The 23,432-nt window shown below is 38.3% G+C and overlaps 3 protein-coding genes across 10 annotated transcripts in view; 2 read left to right on the top strand and 1 right to left on the bottom strand.

Annotated features, from left to right (window-relative positions):
• Nucleotides 1–377: 377 nt before the first annotated feature.
• LRRC38 (leucine rich repeat containing 38) overlaps nucleotides 378–23,432 on the bottom strand; it is a 107,945-nt gene continuing 84,890 nt past the window's right edge. For 4 of the 7 annotated variants that reach the window (XR_010607423.1, XR_010607421.1, XR_010607425.1 and 1 more), the window contains 3 exons: nucleotides 5,127–5,300; nucleotides 1,698–1,837; nucleotides 378–676 (listed from right to left, as the gene is read on the bottom strand). The gene's annotated coding sequence lies outside the window, so the exon portion shown is untranslated. Of the gene's footprint in view, nucleotides 677–1,697; nucleotides 1,838–5,122; nucleotides 5,301–7,823; nucleotides 7,915–23,432 lie in introns of those variants that run through there. The other 3 variants (XR_010607417.1, XR_010607416.1, XR_010607419.1) reach the window with 3 other exon arrangements.
• LOC135997348 (arylacetamide deacetylase-like 4) lies at nucleotides 398–12,343 on the top strand. 2 transcript variants are annotated; one of them, XM_065649865.1, is made up of 6 exons: nucleotides 398–512; nucleotides 6,134–6,362; nucleotides 9,080–9,271; nucleotides 10,104–10,320; nucleotides 10,624–10,687; nucleotides 11,474–12,343. In XM_065649865.1, the coding sequence occupies exons 2-6, from the start codon at nucleotides 6,345–6,347 to the stop codon at nucleotides 12,249–12,251; spliced, it is 1,269 nt and encodes a 422-aa protein (XP_065505937.1). In that variant the 5' UTR covers nucleotides 398–512; nucleotides 6,134–6,344; the 3' UTR covers nucleotides 12,252–12,343. The 2 variants fall into 2 exon arrangements, with proteins under 2 accessions (XP_065505937.1, XP_065505936.1); XM_065649864.1 differs by lacking the exon at nucleotides 398–512 and having other exon boundaries at nucleotides 6,011–6,362.
• Nucleotides 16,657–22,437, top strand: LOC135997505 (arylacetamide deacetylase-like 4). Its single transcript, XM_065650132.1, has 4 exons — nucleotides 16,657–16,839; nucleotides 18,155–18,371; nucleotides 21,261–21,324; nucleotides 21,663–22,437. Exons 1-4 carry the CDS (start codon nucleotides 16,657–16,659, stop codon nucleotides 22,435–22,437), a joined length of 1,239 nt encoding a protein of 412 aa, XP_065506204.1.

The following is a 23,432-nucleotide window of genomic DNA, read 5'->3' as shown; positions in this document are numbered from 1 at the left end:
CCATGGAAATGTCTGAGTCTGAACATCTATGCAAAGGTAGCCAAGTTACATTAAACAACCAACAGGAGTGGCTTAGGAAGCCAAATCCCTTTTAAAATAAATTCAAGTTTATGCTTTGGAATTAAACATGTTTCTGAAAACAGGCATTGTTCGAAGTGGCCATATGGCAACAGAGTGTTCAGCGGTTATTTGTTTGCAAGAGCAGTCGAGTTTTTGCTGCCACCCACATTTAAAACCTATATCACACACAGGGTTTTTTAACACAAAATATGAACAATATCTAAATCCTTGAATTCTAGCTCGGTTAAAAGTTCCACAAAACTTTAAAGAAAAAAAATAATAAAATTTAGAGAGAAACTTGCAGTTCTTACCTTTACATGCCAGGTTACCTCATATGAAATGAGCCATTCGATTATCACCGCGGCATCATAAAGTGGCAGGAGAGGTTTTTGGAGAGAAGAAGATGAAGCATTCTGACTGGAAACTGAAACTCTACACATCGCCAGAATCAGGTGATATTCCCTAACTCAGCTGCATCTGAAATAACCAGAGCTCAGAGAATTTCCGTTGTCGCTTGGCAGCATTTAGCACCTCGGTGTGTTTTTACAGTAATACCTTGAGAAATGGAGCTCGGGGAGGCGCCTGGCATTGCAATTTTCCTCTCAGTCCAAAAACTCTGAAGGGGAGAAAGAAATTACACAGAGAACCTAGTGTCTGGTTTAAACAAGAATGACTCAGTGTCTGGACTGGTAACAAAATATAACAACTTTCTGGTATGGAAATAAGGAGCAGTGTTAAAAATGAAGGGACACCAAGTTCATAAAAGTAAATTTGTTTTTTTGACTTCTGGGTTGAGTGCCTTTATGCATAAATCACCATAGACACATCTAGCATAGAAAGGTCAGCAACATTACACAGTTAACCTGTTCGGATTAAAGACAAAATTAAATACTAATTTAAAACATTTGCAGGTCCTTCAAAGGCACTGGGAATAGAATAATCTTGTGAATATTGATTTCATGTATCTGCTTCAAGCTTGAATAATACTCTACAATGTATTGGAAGTGGGTTTTTTTCATTCATTATGATTTTGGTTTACTGATCTATGTGCAAATTTGCTACCAAATTTGGAGTGGGAGTAAAAAGACAATCCTGAATATTTAACATTTTCCTAACCTGATCTTCAAATTTCATGAAAGTATGAACTATTTTACTTCTTTACTACTTTAGATTTACCTTGAAGCAGTGAAAACCAGTAGCCACTACATCGTACAAATGTACAGAAGCAAGAAGCAAAAGCAGACTCATAGTAAAACTGAAGTTACTGCATCTTACCTGTAATAAATACGGTGAAAAATACATGCAAGTTATTTTAAAATTCACCTAATTCAACCAAAAAGTTAAATGCCTTTAAACTCTTCACATACTATATAGAACACTGAGAACAGCTGAGGTTTGTCCCTTTCAATTGCAGTTCCACTCTGAAAAGTGGCAAAAAAATAATATTGTAGGATTGTGCTCTTTTTTGGCTAGAGGTCTTTTTCCAAACTGTCACCTTTACCAAACCAACACGTGCTTTTGTTCAAAATGTTCATCTCTGGTAGTGAAACCTCCTAAGCTAAACCTTCATGTAGGTTGGAATATGAAAACTGCTTTCAGCAAATGTCTACAGGTGCAAACAGACACTTAGTACTTACCTTTGGTGGTGGTAACAAGGATCTGCCACCTCTCAGGAGTTGTTCCTAATTACCAGTTAAAAGTTGTCCCCAAGTGAATCCCTTCCATGTTTCTGTTCACAAGTCCTTAACCAGTGCACTGGAGCATTCCGTGAGCAGGCCTGTTCATTTTGTAAAATTGCATCAGTTGCTATTGCTGTCACTTAGTTGCAGAATTCATTTTGCACAATACTGAACTATTTGTTTCCTATACAGACACTCGCAACAAAGTATAAATTGAAAAAAACCCCAAACCCAACACCTTGGTTTAAGCCATCTTAATGGCACTTTAAATTATGTTTTATTCCAGTCTACAACAAGAGCAAGAAGGTGGTCATGTAATACATCCTGGCTTCCACTTGTCTGTTTAATTTTCTGGGTTTGTACTTAACAGAAGTGTAAAGGAAGACAGCTTTAATACAGTTTTCTGAATATGTTCTGAATTAATAGCTTTAAATCTAGGACATCCCCGAATGACCCATTCCTGGGACCATAGCTAAAAGATGTGTTTATGCTTTCTGAATACTTAACCACAATAATGTTGAACTGTAATAAGACAGCTTAAAATGAAGCCTGTTGTTCATGTTTAGGCCAGGTAATGTGAAGGTAGGTTAGGAAGGCCTATAGTAACTGAAACCCAGCTTTTGTGTTGTAGTTAGTGTAGATTTACTCATAGTCTCAATGAGAGTCATAGAAACCTACTTTTTCTTAATTGTCCTGTCTTGAAGAAATAAACAGCAGTGAAAAAGCAACTTTTAGCTCCAAGACAAGTTGATACACTCTCTATACACATCACTTGCATAACAAAGGTCCATTTTTGCAGATCAGTGTTACCCGGATCTAGGAAGAGGCTCAGGTACAGTGTCTGCTTAGATCTTGATGTTGCACCTACATGTATTGGCAGAACTTCGAATTTGTTCATACAGCCTTTGCAGCCAATTTCCTAGTGAACTTAGAAGTCTGTTCATGCAAATGAAGTTGCTAAACTGCAAGAACTTTGAAAGGAAAAGGAGCTGGAAATGAAAATCATGCTCAAAGCAAATGAAAATCACGCTCAAAGCATTTGGGCTAACAACTGTCTGTTTTCGACTTGAAAAAACCCACCCAAATATATACAGTATATTGGCAAGCAGATGTGAAAAAAGCTGGCAACACAGAACAGCACTGTTACACGATGGAAAGTCTGTGTTTCTAGGGTGTCAAGTAATACCAGTTTTTTACATCAGTGCAGGGTTCTTGACCATCGACAATCTATCATGATCATAGATTAAAACTAAACCTCGTTTAAAAAAGGAAAACCTTTTGCCAAGCTGATCTGGTTTTTGTTACATGAAGTACTGCTGTCAGATTTGGATCAAGCTAGAGCTACATTTTTTGTGCTTCTTGATTTCATTCTTCCCTTGAGTTCACATTTTCCATTTGAAATGTGTCCCAGCAGTTCTATGATTTCACACTGTCTTTCTATATGCTACTAAGTACTAAGAGTCTGATACTGTCGTCTTGTGGAGTTTTGCCATGGACTAAGCTCAAAGGGACCAGGTTTCTGTTTAACTTCCAGCTTTGACAGAAAACAGTCTGTGTCCAGCCTTGTGCAAAAAGCTCCATTTGGATGCCTTACTGCCTTCCCAGGGTCTCACAATAAATCCATATCATGAATAAAGATATAACTAACGTCTTACTGAGTAATTCTAAATTATTTTCTAGATTCAATATATGCATAAATAATCGTCTTTATAAGCATAAATACAATGTTTTCAAAGTGCATGTAGGTGCTACCTGGAATTCAGACAGGGATCCAACATCAAGACTGTGGTATTTTTTTCAATCGCTTAGTCATTTTAGTCCATGTTAGATATTATCATTTGTAGTAACTGCCCTTCTTTTTTCTCACCTATCTTTAATTAGAAGCCAGATCTGTCTCAATCTGCTTCTTAAGTGAAAAAATATCACATGTAAACAGAAATGGAGTGACCTACAACTGACTCATCTTATGTTCTCTTTAGCATATTGACTTCACTTTTAGGCCACTCAACATTTACCATTCCTTCTGACTAATTCCTCAGTCCTGAGAAAACTTCTTAGACACACAAGGACCACGGAAAGCAGAAGAACTAAAGCCCTCAAAATTAGAGAAGCGTATTATTTCAAGAGTCTGAACTGAAATCCTACTAAAGCAACGTGATACAGATTTTGACAAAAACAGAACACTAGGCTAATGCTGGTAATAAGTTTTCATTGGAAGCTTGTAAACTAGCTTAGGATAAAATCTCTAGATAAAATGTTGAGTCAGTATTGTGAAGATACCTACTATGATCACAAGTGCCAGGCTTGCTGAGTTAAGCCAAGAGTTCTATGTTATAACTTACGTGGATTTCATGGATTTCTTACCCTTAACACCTTATTTATTTATTTATATTTTAAACCACATAATTCAATCAGTCGTACTTGCTAAATTCCACTGAAGTTAACAATTACACCTATTCTCTTAAGAATCCAGTCTGTTCACTCTTATCGCTCCGTACTTTATCTCTTATGACTCATGTTGTTTACTCTCATTCCAGGCAGCTAAATATTTGTTTATCTATTCACATCAAAGTTTCTTGCTCTTTTCTGTAATGCATATTTTGCATAAATGGGACTTTTCTAAGCAGATATATTTCATCTGTGCCTTTTATGGGTATAAGAGAAGCTAGAAAGGACTCAACTTTTTTCAGTCAAGATCCCACTTTCAGAGGGAATCTCATTATAGCTTTGTTAGCCAAAGGCAGAAGCTTATGGCTCATGAAAAGGAGTATTTCTTTTCTATGACCATGATCACAAGCTTTTGTAAGGGTTTTAAAAAGGAATATCTGGGAGATTAGTGGGGATAAAGAAATAGTTCAGACTGTTCAGAGGATAAGCATAGATTGTACTGAGCTAACGCTAACTGAGCTAATTGTCAAGCTGAGCTGATGTTTGTTTGCGTTTTACTTTTATCCAAACAAATTCTGTCCAGTCACACGGTGGACAGAAATACGTGGAGTCGCACCTGGTCACTCATTCCTTCACTATCATCACCTCTGCTGGCACAAGCATTTGGCTGGCCAAACCGTCTAATCCCAACCTAAATTACAAGAAAGGATAACGTAGAGTTGTCTTGGCAAAAAACCAGCAGATTATGAAGTTGTAAAGACATCGAAATCCTTTCTCTGGAATGAATCAGAATGGAGGGTTAGGGCCAAAGTTCTCCAAGTCAAGAGGAAGTTTCCCTCTGACACTATGAGAAGCACAACAAATACAATTATCCTAAACATAGTCTAGAAAAAGGTAGCTCATGGCCGTTATAGAGTGGGAAGACTTGTTTTTTCCTGCTATATCTATCTAGGTAAAGAACTTGGAAAGTCTGGGTGTCTCTGAGGAGCACGTACTTACGAGGTTGATCATTGATGGACGTTGATGCAGGGATTCAAAGCTCTTCATAAAGGATCTGCATTTTCATGAGGTGCCAGTGAGGCTTTACCTCCCAAAAGTTCCATCTGCAAGCAAACGGAGAGGAGTCATCTTCTTCCATGGAGGATGCGGGATGTTTGGAAGCATCATAAGGAACTGAAAGAGAAAATACGATTATTTAGGATTGTTGACTATATATTTTTAAAAATTCTCCTGAACCTAAGAAGTGACTGAAGAGAGATTTGAGAGATTTGTTTGAGAGATTGAGACAGAAAACATTTAATATTTATTTTTACTGTTCTCTTCTTACGCTGCAAGAATCTCTGTTCTCTTCTTACATCAAAGAATCAAAACTCACCATGGCAAAAAACATTTTAAAGCATGCAAGATATGAGTAATCAGCAATGTGCATACACATATCCATGCAATACACAAAAAATCAGCACGACAGCACAGATAAAATGCATCCCAATGCCTCTGAAGTTGAAGATACTTTCAGTAATTCCTATGAATATCCAAATCACAAAGGAAAAAAACAACCAACCAACCACCACCACCAAAACCACTCAGCTCCATTGTTACATTGCTTATTAGGACAGATCCACCTTTGCTAAACACAAATGCCAAGGTAATTGCCATTGCACATCAAAAAAGCTGCCCACGCGATGCCCAGGAGTTGTGAAATATTTCACCACCGTTCTGCAACCACCTTGCACTCCTAATACCTTTGTACACACAAGTGCAGAAAGAGGTCAGTGTGATCTTCATCCTCGCCAGACAAACTGTCAGTAGGAAGAAAATGGTGGGTTAAATTCTTTGTGTTGTCACCATGTTAATTAAACATGGTGACAAGTTAGCAGTTACAAAGCTCTGGAGCAACAAGTCGTTAGTTGTGAATTCTTGTTCTCCAGTCCCTCTCAGCAAAATGAAATTATGTTTCTTTGAGCTGTGGATAAAACAGATATTTTGTTTCATTTTTCCTTCTGCAGGTAGGAGCAATTTACTCTTCAGGGAAAGAGATTCTTCCAGGAGCAATAATAACATTATAACATGATAGAGTTGCAAATGTTCCACTGTTTGCAGATTACAGGATTTGCTGGTTGTGCAACCCGATGTGAAATTAGGAATTCATTCTGGTTTCTGATCTCGCTCATGGGCCAATGTCCAAACTCTACACTGATCTACTCCTGAGACTCTTCCATGGTCCTTTATCTGCAGGTATTAATTTACTACAAATATTAATAAATTTATCCTTATCATATGTCAGCAGAATTATTAGCTCTCTTGAACACATGTATTTTAATCTGTATTTAGGGTTATAACCATAGTAGTGCAGATGGGTAAGTGGAAAACAGCAAGTGCTGGAACAATGTATTCCTTCTTTAGTAGTGACTCCTGTATTTTCTAAAATTTACGAAGTCGCAAGATCTAATTTTCTCCATGGAACTTCCTGTCTTGTAATTTACTTTAATTAATTACAGATCTGCTATATGTCTTGCATTGCTAAGATAGAACGTTTGTTCATTTGATGACATTTTATAGGTTCCAAAGTGTGGAACCTATTCAAAACTATCACTCATTTAAAGATTTTTTTTTCTAGGGAAAGGCACAAAATATTTTTTACTCACCTTTTTATACAGACACTTCCTGACAACACGTTCATCTTGTGTCTGCATCTTCAACAAGCTACCATCATGTACTTCAAACACAACCAAGCACAAACTCACAGTGCAACTACAGAATTATGCACACCAACGTCTTCCTACAAGGAATCACGCATACAGAGAAATAACCATAGATCCAAGCGTGCACACACAAGCTATCGCGTACAAAAGCCACGAGCAGATCTCGTCAGTGCGTTGGTGAGGACCTGACCAGGCCAGTTCTGTTTTCGAGGCCGGACTTTGAGCACCAGATGGCCCCCATGTTCTGCAGAACTCAAAAGGAGCTTCTTGGGTCAAGCAGCACTTTCTCTGGAGAACATTTCCCAGTGCTCAGGACAGGCTCCCATCCCCATTTGGGGTGTCTGAGTCCCAGCAGGGGAGCACCCAGTACCTACCGAATGAGCACCAGGATTCAGAGACAGACAGAGGGTTCTTGGGATTGCCTGGAGTCGCCGTGAGGGAGCATTTCATATCTGTTGTATTTCATACCTGTTGTATTTCATACCTGTTGCAACTGGCTCGGTCTCTGTCTCCCCGAGCATGTGCAGATACACAACAGAGAAAAAGCTAAAGGTTGCCAGCCCAGTATTGACAAGAGTTCAGGCACTGACATTTAGCCTTTCACTGGAAATTAATAAGAAAAGGAGTTCCTGGGGTACGAGAAGATGAGATTTTGTCTTTGGGAAACAGTTCCTCTGGTCTATCCTACAGGAGCAGGAGATAAGGTGAAAAAAATCAGAAGCCGGAGAGAACAGAGATTTGAAAGATTATTTAGGGAAATGTTCTCCATCCTGCGACACAAGCAAGCTCATAAATTGCTGAATCTACACTCGGAAAGCATTAAGCACTAATCTGTGTACCTGCAATGCCTAAAGAAAAAAAAAACCAACCAAAACAACAACAAACAAACAGTTTATTATTTCAGGAACCAACTGGTTTGTTTCTTCTCCACCTGATACCAGACTCCAGCACATCAAGTGTTTGTGTGGAGCCGCTGGGGCTGGTGCGGGTGCTGTGATGTCTGGGCCCAGTTAACACGACCAAAGGGTCCCAGACCTACCAGCTGTTGGTAAACTGGCTGCCGTAACGACTGGCACCAAACAGACCTAGAAAACAGATGAACAATAGGTGGTAAGAATCTTAGTACAAAGGATCTGTCACAAGTGTCAGACAACTCCTTAGATCCGCAGAGGGTCCAAATCCGATCAGCTTACTTAGATCACACCTGCCTCAGTGGGAAAACACAGTCTAGCACAAAGCTGATTAATCATTTTCACCATTAAGCGCTAAAGAAGGGAGCTGCAACCAGGTTTTGTGTAACAGCATTTCCTAACGATCTTGTCCAAGCCATAAGAAAGCTGAGCCCTATACACACCCCGGTCCTGATGGGTCTGAATTCACCGCTTCCATTTCCCAAGAGTGTCCCAACCACGGGCAATGTGTCTTTCACCAACAGCCCCTGTCAAGCTGGGCAACTGTATCAAGTGCCACAAGGAAGAATAAACAAAAAGAAACCTGATTTTATACTTAGCATGTAAACAACCTTCTGGCAAGGGAGGGAGAGGGAATGGGGACATTGGGAAATTAAAGTCCACAAGGAGTTGTTGGATAAAATAAGAAACAGTTCGGGCAGAGGGAGCAGAACACAGAATCAGCTTCTTCTCAGAGGGTGTTATCATCAGACTCTAAAATGAAGTTCCTTCCTGTTTATTCTAAACAATTAGCAAACAGTTTCTAAAGTGAGGAATCAAGTCTGAAGGTCTTCTTTCCATTAGATTTAAAGATGCAATGGCAGAGCAGTGTACAAAATCAGTCATCAAAGGTGACGAAATGTGTTTGTGCCACTGAAACCTTGATTTCACTCAAAGGCTACAGAAGCAAGGTGTGGAGGCACAATAAATCAAGAAACCAAGCAGCTCTGAAGGTGATTACTAAGAAATCCTGTTCCAGGGGAACACCCAGCAGTTCAGAAATAATACAGACTTGACTGCATCCAAGAAATAGAGAGACACATAAGAAGTTTGTGTCTTCTCATAACACTGATGCTACAAATGATCTTACCAAGCACTGGTTCTATGCTGATGGGCACAGACTCGTATTAGCTGCAAATATGACAAACTGTGCACGCAAGCCTGTCTCACAGCTAATTCTTACTGTCTGTTTAATTGTACAATTTGATTGCAATATGTCTTCATCTTCCTATTAGCATTTTTCAAATCCGGATGATGGGATATAAAGAGAATTACTAATCCTGCGCCTTTACCTTTGCAGCTGGTTGTTCCACGTGGCTCCCGGCAGCGCAGGGTGATGGAACTCTTCCTGGGCATCTTTCTTGCTGGTTTGACCAGCCTTGTGGCAGCAGCGTTCTACTACGAACACCCCAAGGCCGAAGTCCCTCACGGACTTAGTCAGCGCCAAAAGCTTTACTTTTTTCATTACATTCTGAACTTCACATTAGGTCTGGTAAGTAGAACTTCATTAAAGCTGGAGTTTTTAATTTAATTTCTGATATAGAGGGGTAATGGATTGCTGAGGTTTTTTTAGAATCAATGTTTAAATATATTGCAAATATGCAACTGGATTGATTTGGTGATGAGAGCACCGCTGCAGATACTGTCAGCTCAGCTGGGTGTAATAAACTCTACTGCTTGCTACAGAGCACCAAAGGTAATGATATGGAAAAATTAAATTGCAGGCTGTGTGATACTCAGTTTTTCCTGATGGCTTATGTGTAGCTTTTTAATCCTGCTGCCTCAATGCAGTGCTGTAAGGGTTAAAAAGCTTATTGCACTGTCTATGTGGAACTTCTCCATATAACACAGGGCTTATTCAGAGAGTGATCAACTAAATGGTATCTGTGATCTTTGTTCTCTTCTATATCTGTATCGCTCTACTTCTGAGCCATCTGAAAAATAGCTGCCACATTCATCACCTTTTGCCTTTCGACGTCTCTATGACTTTCTCTTTTTTTGAGATAATACACACAGCCCAGTCTTGCAGCCCCTAGGGAGGTGATCACTCTTTTCCAGAAACTGTAGGCCAAAACCCAACACCTCACTTTGAAGGAACATACATAATAAAAAAAAGGACTTGAATCAGAAAGCAAAGCAAAAATGCAAATTCTGCTGGTTCTTGTAGAACTTCTGTTCACAGGAACTGTGCAATTTAAAGAAAAAAAAAAAAAACAACACCACAAGATTAAAATTTCATTTGCATATTAACAGAAATAACGATGAGGATTATGCATGGTGATACTAATCACAGATGCCTGTCATAACCTTCCTTTTATCAACAGGCAAAATTTCTGGAAAAAGTAGGTATCATCTCAGAGGTCTCTTTCCTGAGGACTGCAATGGAAGGAATACCACCACTAAGAGAGAAACATCTTTTTATCAAGGACTTAAGCTTTGAAAGGGTTCCAGTAAGAATTTACCAGCCAAAAGCATCAACCACTGGCCAAAGTAGAGGACTTGTTTTTTTTCATGGAGGAGGTGGACAGTTTGGAAGCATTCGTGAGTGATATGTATAGTGTGAGCTGTAAATACAAACACTATGTAGTTTCTGGTCTGACATAGTATTTCTTAAATGACAAGAAGAGCTGGTAGGTTAAGCAAGATAAATAACAAAACTAATTTCAGGACAGCAGAATAATTTCATTTACATGCAGTAGCATCATGTTAAGTTGCCTTTATGCAGGTTGTATATCTAGAACTTTTATTCATTAATCACAGAATAGAGATAACAATTTCAGAATATTTTCATTCAACTTATTTCTAAAGCGAGTTCCAATTCCATTGAAATATTTTGTTTCGCAGGTGCCTATGAAAGAATGTGCCGCTATTTTGCTAGAAAAAGCAATTCAGTGGTTGTATGTGTCGGGTAAGTGGAGTCAATCCAGACAGACAATGTAACAGCCCTGGTGCTTCCTTCGAGGTTCAGCCATATCCAAGCCACCCAAAGTTGAAAACCAGCACTGTGTTTGAAGTGTGACTGTTTGTGATAAAAGCACAGTTGGCCAGGCTACCAAATAGTCATTTTAGTAGTAGTTCTTAACTTGCAATCAACCTGAGATGAACATTTAAAACAGTTTTCTGATGAGCTGTAATGGATTTTTAAAAGAACCAAATTTTAAAAGTTCAAGAAAAGAGCTGATGTCTTGGAAACTGATTAAAATTGCACTAATTACTATTTACATCCAAAAATACTTGAAGAACCATTAACTCTTATTGATTGTGTTTATAAAGAATTCAGCTTATAGAAAACCACTGAAAATCTTTCATATTTTCATTATCAATTTTCTACACTCATATTCTCTAACAATTTCGTGGGGAATGTTCACTTCAACTTCTAACTAGAATTGCTGATAACTGATTTATACATACCTGCCTTGCTACCTAATTCTACAATAACTCAGCATGTGCCTTCAGTCACCTAAAATATAAGTAAAGTAGTATTTCGCAAAGATAAAATAGAGTATTGACTACCCCAAACATTAACAATAGTAGCAAATAATACATTAAAAGCAGTCATTAGGATCAATTCTATTGCTGTAATTATAATCTCAGAATATTTTCCAGTCTTCAGAATGAAAGACATGAATGACAAGATGAGAACGGGATCATTCACTAGATATGACCACGTTAAAACACTTTCCCTCCTATTTAGGTATCGCTTGGCTCCTGAGCATCCGTATCCAGCCAGCTTTGAGGACTGCCTCAGTGCCACCGTACACTTTATGAAGACTGCACAAGATTACGGAGTAGACCCTTCTCGCATTGTCGTCTGTGGAGACAGCAGCGGGGGGACATTCACTGCTGCTGTTGCCCAAGAACTGGTGAATAGAAGAGATCTCCCAAAGCTGAGAGCACAAATCCTAATATATCCTTTACTACAGTATGTGGACTTTGATTTGCCTTCTTATCAGCAGAATAAGGGAGTCCCCGCTTTGTTAAAGGAACGAATCCTTGTTCTTAGTTTGAAGTATCTTAATAAAGACTTGTCACTCATGGAAGCGATATTTAAAGGTTGTCATATTCCAGAAGATTTGCAACTGAAGTATCAGAAATGGGTGAGTCCTGACTACATCCCTCATGAGTTTAAAAAAAGAGGCTACAAGCCAAGGACAACACACCCATTCTCGAAAGAACTCTATACGCTGGTCAAGCCTCTGTTTGACACTGTTTTCTCACCACTGCTAGCTGAAGACAGCGTCATTGCGCAGCTTCCTGAGACTTTCCTTCTGACCTGTGAATTTGATGTGCTTCGAGATGACGGACTGCTGTACAAGAAACGATTAGAGGATCACGGTATAAAAGTGACCTGGTGCCATCTGCAAGAGGGATTCCATGGAACAATATTCTTAGCTACCTATGGTGGGGTGATAGCTTTCCGATCTGGAAATAAAGGCCTGGAAAAGACAGTAGATTTTCTAAGATTGATGTAAAATTCCATTTCTTGCTTTCCTTTCCTGATTCCTATCTCTCATTGCTTCCAAAGATTTTTTAAAAAACACCTTCAATTTTCCTTTTCTTAAATCATCTTCCTAAATTTCCGCATTGCATCTGTCTTCTTTTTACCCAATAAATTGATTTGGTGATGGCTTTTGCTTAATTTTCTCTTATTACAAGTAAAACCAGGTGAACTTACCTTTCTTTCCTCTGCCACCTCTCCAGAGTTTTCTCCTGTACCCATAAAAGATCTGGTCCCAATGGCAAGTGTTTTGCAATGCAATTTATCTCAATAAATTTCTGGTAATATTAATTAAAAAACGCGATTTGAGGACAACTTGGGGCAGGTAACAGGGTGTGAATCTGCAGGGTAAGTGCATGGGAAAAAGGGGAAAGGGAAAGCAAATTGTCGTGCGTCATACTGATCACCAGATGTCAGTACACAATTCAGTGTTCAATGCCAGCAGAATAACTGAATAGACTGAAATATTTTTACTGAACCTGTTGTTGTGCCTTCATAGACTAAACTGCATGTTTACTAACGGAGCACATTTTAAACAATAGCAATTGTAAAGTTAGATTACCTGTTCTAAACCAACCAAGTTAGAGCAGTTTATTACAGAAGGCTACAACTTCAATTATCTTCTGCTTCACTGTCTTTATCTCTTTGTACCACTTTAGTTAAAAGTCAAGAAGCAAGTGCAAGTATTTTGAAAAATAAACAGGCAATTAGAAAACATTCCAAATGTATTAACTCTATTATTTAAAAATAATACTACTTGTTTAAAAGCATTTAACATTATTCTTTGCCTATGATGTGCGTTCTCTGTATTGAAAATCAATAGGCATAATCCTGCAAACTATGCTCGCTTTTATTCCTGTCAATCTTCTTCCTCTGATTGCCCATCACCTCAATTATTCACTGTGGTTCCTGACCCTCTCATGACAGAGAATAAACTGCTAACCTAAATATTTAGAATAATGAGTCTCAGGCAAATCTGATAACAGCAAATTAAGGCCAGTTGCAGTTTTTATATTTACATACAAGCTACTTATGACTTAACAAGAACACATTTTGGTGTGGTGACCTGCTGTGAAATCCCGGGTGGATGTTCTGGAGCAGCTTATTTGGACCCCATTTGTGTGGAGCAGAGTTCACCCATTCTGAGGAACAGGACTGCACAGCTACCGAGACACATAAGCCGAGATCTCACCCCCACTTCAAAATCACAGAATCATGTTGCCACGGTCCTAGTTGCCAGCTGGGGTTAAACCACAACAGCTACATAACAAAAACCTTCCGTCACGGCACCATTTCAAAAAAATACCTGCTCTGAACTGTGCAGCACAAGATCCAAATTTCCACTGCTGAATGCTAATACATAATATTTGTCATCATTTTAGTTTGACTTTTTTTTAATACAGTACAGCTTTTTACTGTAGAATTCGTTAGCGGATGTTTAACCCAGGAGTCATTTGGAAGGCATAGACTTCAAAGAACAGCTTAGAGGAAGAAAGGTTAAAAATAAAGATTTATGGCAGACTAAATGAAAGATGGGTTTCAGTCATGAGTAAGAGCAAAATGCATAGGGAGTAGCTACTCATTTGGGTGGGGAGATGGAGATAACAAAAAGGGAGGACACCGAAAGATAGGTAGGAGGAGGCTAAATGAAGAAGCGGACAGATCAAGCAAATACACAGCACCTTTGAGAAACAGTATCATAGAGCATGTACTAAGCTGTCATTTCTTAAAGCTTCCTATTGTCACCCTAAAGGGCATACTAAAGCCATCTCGCAGAGCCACAGACTTACAGCTATGAAGAGGTCTGAGATGCTTTCGGTCATTTGTTCACATAAATACAAGAAAAGAAATGTGAACTGGAGGGCAGCAGGTTTTTTACATGGTCTACTTGGTAAAACCAAAATTAGTTAAACTGCACTACAGAGTCTAATTGTCCTACTAAAGTACCCAGAGTGAATAAATAAAAAAAAAATAAAAAAGACAACACTACCACACACACGAAAAAAAACTCAAACAAAAAAAATACCAGAGTGTTTCATTTTGAAATGTACATTAAAACCAAACAAACAATATATCAGAAGCTATTATGTCTGCTTTTAATTCTTCTTTGGAATACATTATTTTTTCCTGTTTCCTTAGCTTTATGCCTTCCAGATAGTTATTAAGGCTGGCTACACTTGATAGCATCACTGTCTCAGTCATTATAGCTGGCTCCTTTACCATGCTTCAGCTAATTCTCATAGTATTTCCTGTGTTACACATAGTAGGTCTGCAATAGCCAACTAACTGCAGGCTGTGTTTCCCAACACGGCCTACAATCAGAAGTGAAATGTTTTGTAATGTTTTACAGAACGACATTACAAGAGAAACAGTAACACATGACATCGGCATAACTCATTAGCACTGACTCCCCTGACACTACTGTCTTTAGCAGTGTTTGGTTTGAAAGCTGCCTGCCTCTTACGCTGATAAACAACTGACGGGAATTTGATAAGTGTTACATATTTTCAATTTATAAAGAGGTCTGTGATCCCACAGCTTCATAAGTCTTACAAGAACTGACAAGCCAGGGGACAAAACAGCAAAGATCATATTTCTTTGAATAGGTATTTTTATAATTCATCGCCTTCCCGTCATGACTATGACCACTAGAAATATGCTCAAAATTAAGAATATAACTTGCATAAACAGTGGCTCACTGATGAGAAAATGGGAAGAATTTACTGAGTTATAATCAATTCTATACTCACCACCTGATATATTAAACACTGTCATATCCATCAAAGTTTCAAAACAAAGATGCCATCTGTGAGGTGGTTTTGTTTTGATTAAAGGTGTTTAATTATTGATTCACGGAATGTTGTGAAGAAAAGACTGCTGCCAATACGGTGTCAGCAGCAGCTAATCCAGCCGCAGCAGACATACATGTCCTCTTCAGCATGAAGCTTTCATAGTCCGAACAGATCTACTCCAAGTATCAGGTGTTCCATTAAATTGTTATTGATTGCTCTTAAAAGTTACATTTACTGTCACTGCATTAGTAAGTGCCTTTATGAGTTTACTATTCCTGATTACAGGTTCTTTCGAAAGCACAGAATTTTCCTTCCCTGAGGATTCAAACACAAGAAATCATCAAGAACGCTGAAATACAATACTCAAAGCTGATCTCCCTATGGTAATTTATTTCAGGATATTTTAATTGATGGTGCAGACATTAGAAATAAGCACTTAGAAAGAACTGTGTTGTTCTGCAGTTTTGCTGGGAATATATGGCAAAACAAATACTCAGTAAAAACCCCACAGGCTGTGCTATAATATCACACTACACAGAAACTATTTATGGAACTAATAACGAAAACCATCAATAGGATGACCCTGCTGTGTTGCAGAAGAAGCCCTGTGGACAAATGTGGATAAGTTTAGGACAGAATGAACATTGATCATGGGCATCTGGGCTTGGGTTCAACACTCTACAGTCTGACGTGTAACTAACTCTATCACTAAATCACTGTATCGGCTGTCTTGACGGTTTTGCTTCAAATACTGTGCTAATGAAGCTAAGGACTAATTCAGTTTTCAGACTGGAATTTCATTTTAAAAGCCGAGACAATAAAAACATTTTGGGAGCCATACATTGAAATTGTATGGAAGATGAAATTCTGATAAGAATACAAACCAGAAAAGCTATTTCACCGAACTGCCACGAACTTTAATCATTCTCCACTAATAACAGACATGTATTCATAATGCCTCTGCATTAAATTATGAACAAGAATGACAATGAATACAAAATTCAGAGACTTTAATTAGTGAAAAGCTTTTACCTGAAACAATAGTGGCTTCAATCTACAAACACACCACCATGTATCTGGAGAGACCCTAATGTACATTAAGATCTGCCCTGTCTAGCACTGATTCTACCTGTACTCCTACTCCAGCATGAAGAACAGTATCTGTGCATAAAGCACCTTTTGCAGGTAACATAATATTCCATACATCACATAAACGGAGCAAATCTTTCTGCAAATCTTTCTGTTCTTCCACAACAAACCAAACACAGATAATCTTCAAATAAGGGCCCCTTCGAATAATCATTTCTCATTGTTAGTGAAGAACTCCTGACATGAATCAATTTCATATATTATGCTTGGAATTCCACCTTTTGTAAAAACTTCCCCTTCCCCTTTTTTTAGTATAATAAAGTGTTGCCAGTAATACCATTAGCAAAGGGGGGTGGAGAAAATTAGGGTATTGCAACATTAATAAACATATCTGCTTCAGAACAAGTGCTTAGTCTCCTGTGGAGTCACCTCAGAAACACTTGAGAACAAGACTTAATACCACGTAGTGTATTTAGCATTCACTTCCATTGAAGTGAAATGGCATCTGTTTATACAACTTTAGCAATAATAGGAATATTTTTCATTTCTCCTTTTATAATACCAGCACTAGTTTTGTTGGGGTTACTTTATGATTTTTTCAAGTCTGAACTGCCACCTGGAATTGACCAACCTCTAAAGCTTCGTTTGTTCAATTCATTGCTGGTTACAGCCATGATCTTGGTAAGTTGACTTTCTTATAAATGAGGACTTTACTTTTATTTTGGTAGGATATTCGGGAGCTGGAAGATAATGGCTTTAAAAATAATAATTAAAAAAAAAAGGCAATTCACCCCTTGAAGCCTGTAAGCATTGTTATCTGAACTAAATCATGTTAAATTAACTTGTAAAACTGATACGACTAATCTTAAAAGCGTATTTAGATTGTTCAGAGCATCTTTCAAGCTGCAGCCACTTCACATCGGAAAACTGTTTTACATAAAAACTAAAATAAAAAAAACTACATGTATACTCTACCTATTTGATCTGCATGTACACGCAATAATGCTACCCATTCAGAAGTAGGCCTGTATTACTCCTTTGTACATTTGCTTTATTCCATACTTATTATACACAATCAGACCTATATATTCATAGATTTATACATGTAGTGTACTGCAAAAAATAAAATAAATAAAAATAAAAATGGATAGGAATGGTGAGGTCTTTCTTCTAGTGTTGCTAGCTCCAAAAGTAAGATAGAGGTATATTTAATAATGTGTTTAGGTTTTGCTGTTTCTTTAAAAATGCCTTTGTGTTTGTATATTTATTCACATGATAGTAAATATAATTCCAATATATCAATTTCCATTAACTCCCTAACGTAGGGACCAATTAAAAATCTTTCAAATGGGAAGTAGAAATAAATTGTTATGAAAAAAAAATAAAAGCGATATTTTCAGTTTCAAAAGATTTGCCTATTTTTTCCAGTTCAGAATAATAACAAACCCACTCCTTTTCACAAAATGATGGGGTCGTTTCTCGAATGCAAGTGTTACAAAATTAAAAAGCTACCAAGTTGGAATTTGTTCCTTCCACCTCCAAAGTTGTATGCTACTGTCAGCATCCCAGAAACTTAGCACAGATTTATGTATGTTAGTCTTAAAACATAAATTTCCTTGGGCTAAAAGTGACCACTGAATCCTGTTCCTTACAAATAGCAAACTATTTTGATATTGGACTTCAAAGCAGTTGATTTTAAAGTTAAGGCTTTATGGCATAGGTCTTATTATTATTTTTCGATACATAAAAACACACAATGAGCAAGAGGACAACTGTCTATGCAGAATGGGGTTGATGTGTTACTTTGTGGCAATCTTCAATAACATTTAATTCTATCAAAATTGTTCAATGACTTCTCAACAGTCCCCGTAACTCCACTGAAGCAATGTCTCCAGTATCTCCTGAAATACAACACAGGATAAACCCAGGATTTTTTTTTTAAAGAGAGTTGGAACCCTTTGCACTAATCCTTTGCCGAATTAATTCTTTTCAACAGGGCAAGATCTTAAAGAAGCTAGGGATCTGCAGTGATTTAAGCTTACTGCGAGTTGTGGTAGACGGAATACCACCATGGAGAGATTCAAAACTTCTTATCGAAGATCTCAAAGTAGATGAGGTACCGTTGAGGATTTATCAGCCTAAAGGGCCACCTACTGGCAAAAGAAGAGGAATACTATATTTTCATGGAGGCGCTGGCACATTTGGGAGCATTAGTAAGAAACCAGAAAGTTTTCTTTTTAAATTCAAATCTAAACCTTTACATTTTTACCTTCAGACACGTCAGTCAATATCTCACCTGTCCTTCCTAACCACAATAGTCTTTGCAGTCTCAGTAACAACCACAAAGCTCCTTGCGGAATTAATAGTCTAGCGCACGATTAAGTGTCACCACATTTCTACCTCCTTTGGGCTCCAGGCAAAGCTGATGAAAGTGGCTTTTAGCAGATCTAAGGCTGCCAAATGCAGAACTGTGGTCCAGAAAACCCTGTCGGCTGTCAGTGAACAGCAGAGGGACTGTTGAAGCTGTTCTGAGAAAGATTCAGTTTGCTGATGGGATAGCATGAAAACAAAACACATGTGCTCAAGTCACTGTGAGGGAAATTCAGTTCACAGGATGCTCTTGTACCTTAATTAACGGCTACCTGAAAATAAGGTATAGCAACAGTTCTGGAGCAAGGGCTGAAATCCATGTCTCTTCCCTCCTTCTCTGTACTCTACCTTTTCTGGAAATGTAACTTAAAATCCTTTTAGGCTGATAGGAACTCAGCATAGGTCTACTTTCTGGAATAATCACAGTATCGTGAAATTGGCAATGCTGTTGCCAAAACCAATACAACCTGGCTTCACTCTTTGGAACAATGCCTGGGTTACTTCTCAAGGAGAAATTTTTAGTTTTGGATCTCAACTGGACTGAAGTGTTTCCTGTAAGCTTGGATAGGGCCTCACAGTACGGAATTTAAGATATAATTCTCTGCTCAGCACTCAACTTTTGTGTAGAAACACTACAAACGTCAGTGTTTCTCAGCTTGCGGTCCGGGCATCAAAGGAAGTCTGAAAGACATAAGAACATGGTCCAGGAAAGAATTTAAAGAATACATTAACCTCCCCCATAAATATATTCCCATTCATGCAAAGAAGGAATCAAAATGAAGAAAAATACAAATAATAAATGAGCATTAAAAATAGAACTAACATGGAGGAGTTTGATTCTTGTGGTGAAGATGTAAAGAATACTTTATTTCTTTTCGGAAAGAGAGACAACCCTTTGATTGTCTCAGTAGCTGCTGGCTGTTCTGATCTCTTTCTGAGCAACTCGTCTATGTGTGCTTTGTCTGGAAGCCAAGGCACCTAACATGGAAATCTAAAGCTCATTCCAGGGGTCAGACAGGGAAGTTTGTGGGTTTTGAATCCTTCACTGTTTCAAAGGGTAAATTTCTAGCACTATTTTAGGCAGACTTCAGTTATCCACAAATGAGTTTAAGGGTCTAACTGGCTTTGCTTAGCATCATGCAGAAAAAATAACATAAATTCTAGTAACTTAAGGCCCCATTCTAAAAGAGAGGAGATTCAGGCTAGGCATGAGGAAGAAATTTTTTACAGTGAGGGTGGTAAAACACTGGCCCAGGTTGGCCAGAGAGGTGGTGGCTGAACCATCCCTGGAGACATCCCAGGCCAGGCTGGACGGGGCTCCGAGCAACCTGAGCTGGTGCAGATGTCCCTGCTCATGGCAGGGCGGGCACTGGGGGAGCTGGGAAGGGCCCTTCAACCCAAACTACTCCACAGTTCTGCACTGTGGCAGAAATAATCTCCCCTTTTTTAATGCAGAGCACATTAGTCTGGGTGGAGCGTCAGGCTGACACCAGATACGACGCTTCCAGTTCCAGAGTTAGTTTGGGTGGCAGTGAGGACTCAAGAGATAAGCCTCTGTGATCTAAATGAAAGGTGAATTCCTTTCGCTGGAAGAAAAAAACCACACCACCAGGTCGCACAGCTGTTGTTCACAACACAACTGCTGTTGCATCATCAGCACACTGAGGGAGCTATACCACATGCCATAGCTTAATTTAATATACATACCTATATACTGACTGTAGTACAGGACCTTTCATTTGAATTCCCATTGGTATTTGGTAACAGAAAAGCAAATAACATAATGACAAGTTTTTAAAAGGACTTAAGGAGTCTACACACTAGTAAACCTGAAGTCTGCAACTAGCAAATTAGCAGAAGCTACAATGAAGAACGGAATCAGTGGACAGAGAAATATGCCTTACTTCTTAAAATCCATACAAATGGAAGCCATGCTTCACAAATCAGTTTCAGCTTTTTAAATGAGTCAGCAAATATATGAATAAAGGAGATTGAGCTGATAAAACCTACTTTGATTTCCAAAAGAGCTTCTTAAAGAGGCTACACACCCATAAAAGGGAAGGTCTTTCATTTGGATAAAGACTGATTAAAAGATAGAAAAAATACGGGCTGTGGGAGGTTCCTGTGAGATTCCCATAAGGAGATCTGTGCTGGGACCAGTGCTAATCAATATATTCAAAACCAGAAAAGATGGTGAAAACTGACATGATACTAAGTCCTTCAGGGTAGTGAATGGACAGCTGAAAAAGTGCAAAATGGCTTTATGACAGCAAAGGTTTAGACAATAAAATGACAGGTGAAAGGGCGTGTAGAGAAGTCAAACAGATGAACAGAGCATTCTAACTTTATAAAGAAAACAATGGATTCTAAGCAGGCTGCTCCCTTGCAGGAAGAAGATCTAGGGATTATGGTAGAAAAATGCCTGAAAATGCTGACTTAGTGCACAATCACAGTCTAAAAGCAAATAAAATACCGGGAATTATCATTAGGAAAGGACAAAACAGGAAACTTCTTTATGCCACTGTAATAAATCCATGGTGCATCTAAATTTACTACATTGGTTACAGCTCCAGTTCTCATACCTCAAAAAGGATATAGCAGTACCACAAAGAGTCAGGGAGAGGCTACACAGGTGAGAAAAGTGCTTCTGTACAGAGAATAAGTGAATAGACTACACCTCTTCAGTCTGGAAAAGATTTAAAAACATCATTTCTGATAAACTTTCTCTTTAGGAGCCTTTGAAAGAATATGCCGCCATATTGCCAAAAAATGCAATTCAGTGGTTGTGTCTGTTGGGTAAGTGCTACTTTGATATACAAGTATTTATGGTTAATACAGTTCACAGTCGACACATTTCTGTATAATATGCTGAAAATATTTACTCTTTTATATTGTGCTCTCTATTTTTTGCTTTAGCCTTTCATTTGATTTAGGAATGTGTTTATGGGCAAAGTATTCTAAAATAGCTATAACACCATTAGTTTGTCTTTCCAATCTATACCAGTTAAAAAGAAATATAATATTTAAAATCTAGAAAAAAAGCCCTACATAACTACCATACCAGTCAATCATGAAAAACACAAATTAGATTTTTGTAATTACTTTGACAATAACCACACTGTTTGACATTTCAGTTATCGTTTGGCTCCTGAACACCCATACCCAGGGCAATATTTTGATTGTCTCAGTGCCACCTTATACTTTATGAGGAATTTAGAAGAGTATCATGTGGATCCTGCTCTCATCATCATTAGCGGTGACAGTTGTGGAGCTAATTTTGCCACAGTTATTTGCCAAATACTGCTGAATAAAAGACATCTCCCAAAAGTACGTGCTCAGGTCTTACTTTATCCAGGACTCCAGGGGCTAGATTTTAATTTGCCTTCCTATCAGCAGAATGCTTCAGTCCCTATGTTGTTTCGGAAGCTAGTTATCTACTTCTGTTTTCGTTATCTTAATAAAGAACCAGCCGTTTTGGAAGATGTCCTACAAAACTGCCATGTTCCTGAGAGTATGAAACAGAAGTATAAAAAATGGATAAGTGCTGACAATATTCCTGATGAATTTAAGATTAGAGGCTACGTACCACAGAAATCCACTTCATTTAAACCTGAGGTCCATGAAGCAATCAAAGAAATTTTAGCAGGAACATTTTCCCCACTCCTAGCTGAAGACTCCATTATTTGCCAGATGCCTGAATCCTACATTGTGACCTGTGAGTTTGATGTGCTTAGAGACGATGGACTATTATATAAGAAGCGATTAGAGGACAATGGTGTTAAAGTAACCTGGTATCATTCCCAGAGTGGTTTCCATGGAATTATATCTTTCTTTGGCTATGGGATTTTTTCCTTTTTATCTGCAAAAAAGATAATGGATAATACTGTGAATTTCATAAACAGTTTATAAAAGTATTTTTCAGAACAAAGATGCTAGCCTTATATTATCCTTGGTAAAGAATGTAAACGTTTCATTTATGTTTCAGATTTTGACTGCATTTCGTACTTTCTAATTCCTCCTTCTGCAATGACTCTCAATTATTTAAAGCACCACCACTCTAGAAAACATTATAAAACCATATCAGCATGATAGAGATGCAAAAGCGAGGCACCTGGCGCATACTGTTTCAGCTCAGCTCTAGCATCTCGGCGTGGATGGCACATGTTCCAGGCAAGCAGCAAGAACATCGCTTCCTGAAGATTCTTCAGCTGCCCAGAAATGCTGAAGACAACAACCGGGGTCTACTTCGGCCCTTGTGAGAGACTGGAGATGGTTGGGGTACCAGATGGAGAGCCCAAGGACTCAGGTTCTGTGAAGTCTTATGTCAGGTAGTGAATTTGCAGCTACGCATTTTAATTTCTAGGGTTAGTTTGCACCAAGACTACACTTCTCTTGAGAAAGTGTAGTCAAAAGAAAGGCTTCTGTCTGGAGCAGAATGGCTAAACTGGAGCTAGTGTGGGTTTGATGTTGTTTGGAATCTGAGAAATGATGGTTCATTTTGGAACTTGATTCTTAAACTTGAATTCCTAAATTTTAATGAGAGTGTATGTGTTAGAGAGGTGCAGAAGTGAGACTGCTTTTCCTGTTTTGTACTCTTTGTTTTTCTTTTAAGATTATCTTATGCTCAAGACTACCTGTTACGCTGTTAGTTGAAAAAGTTTTGAAGACCACAGATGTAAGAAGGTAGAGAAGCATAATATTATATTATCTTATCACTGTAATGCTGTGGTAATTTTGTGATGCTTTCAACAAAAAAACCTACATACACAAAACAAAACTAGCACCTGAAATATTTGTGTTACAAGAGTAAGTCACATTTGCTAAACACATCCACTGACAAACCTAAATGAACAGCTCGTGGTGAAGGGGACAACGCAACACTGGCAGACACAGCCCACAGTCTT

This window comes from Caloenas nicobarica, chromosome 22 (assembly GCF_036013445.1).
Source record: "Caloenas nicobarica isolate bCalNic1 chromosome 22, bCalNic1.hap1, whole genome shotgun sequence".
In the NCBI taxonomy this organism is placed as follows: Eukaryota; Metazoa; Chordata; class Aves; order Columbiformes; family Columbidae; genus Caloenas; species Caloenas nicobarica.
Note: the sequence above shows the minus strand (reverse complement) of the source record. Positions and strands in the feature narration are given on the sequence as shown.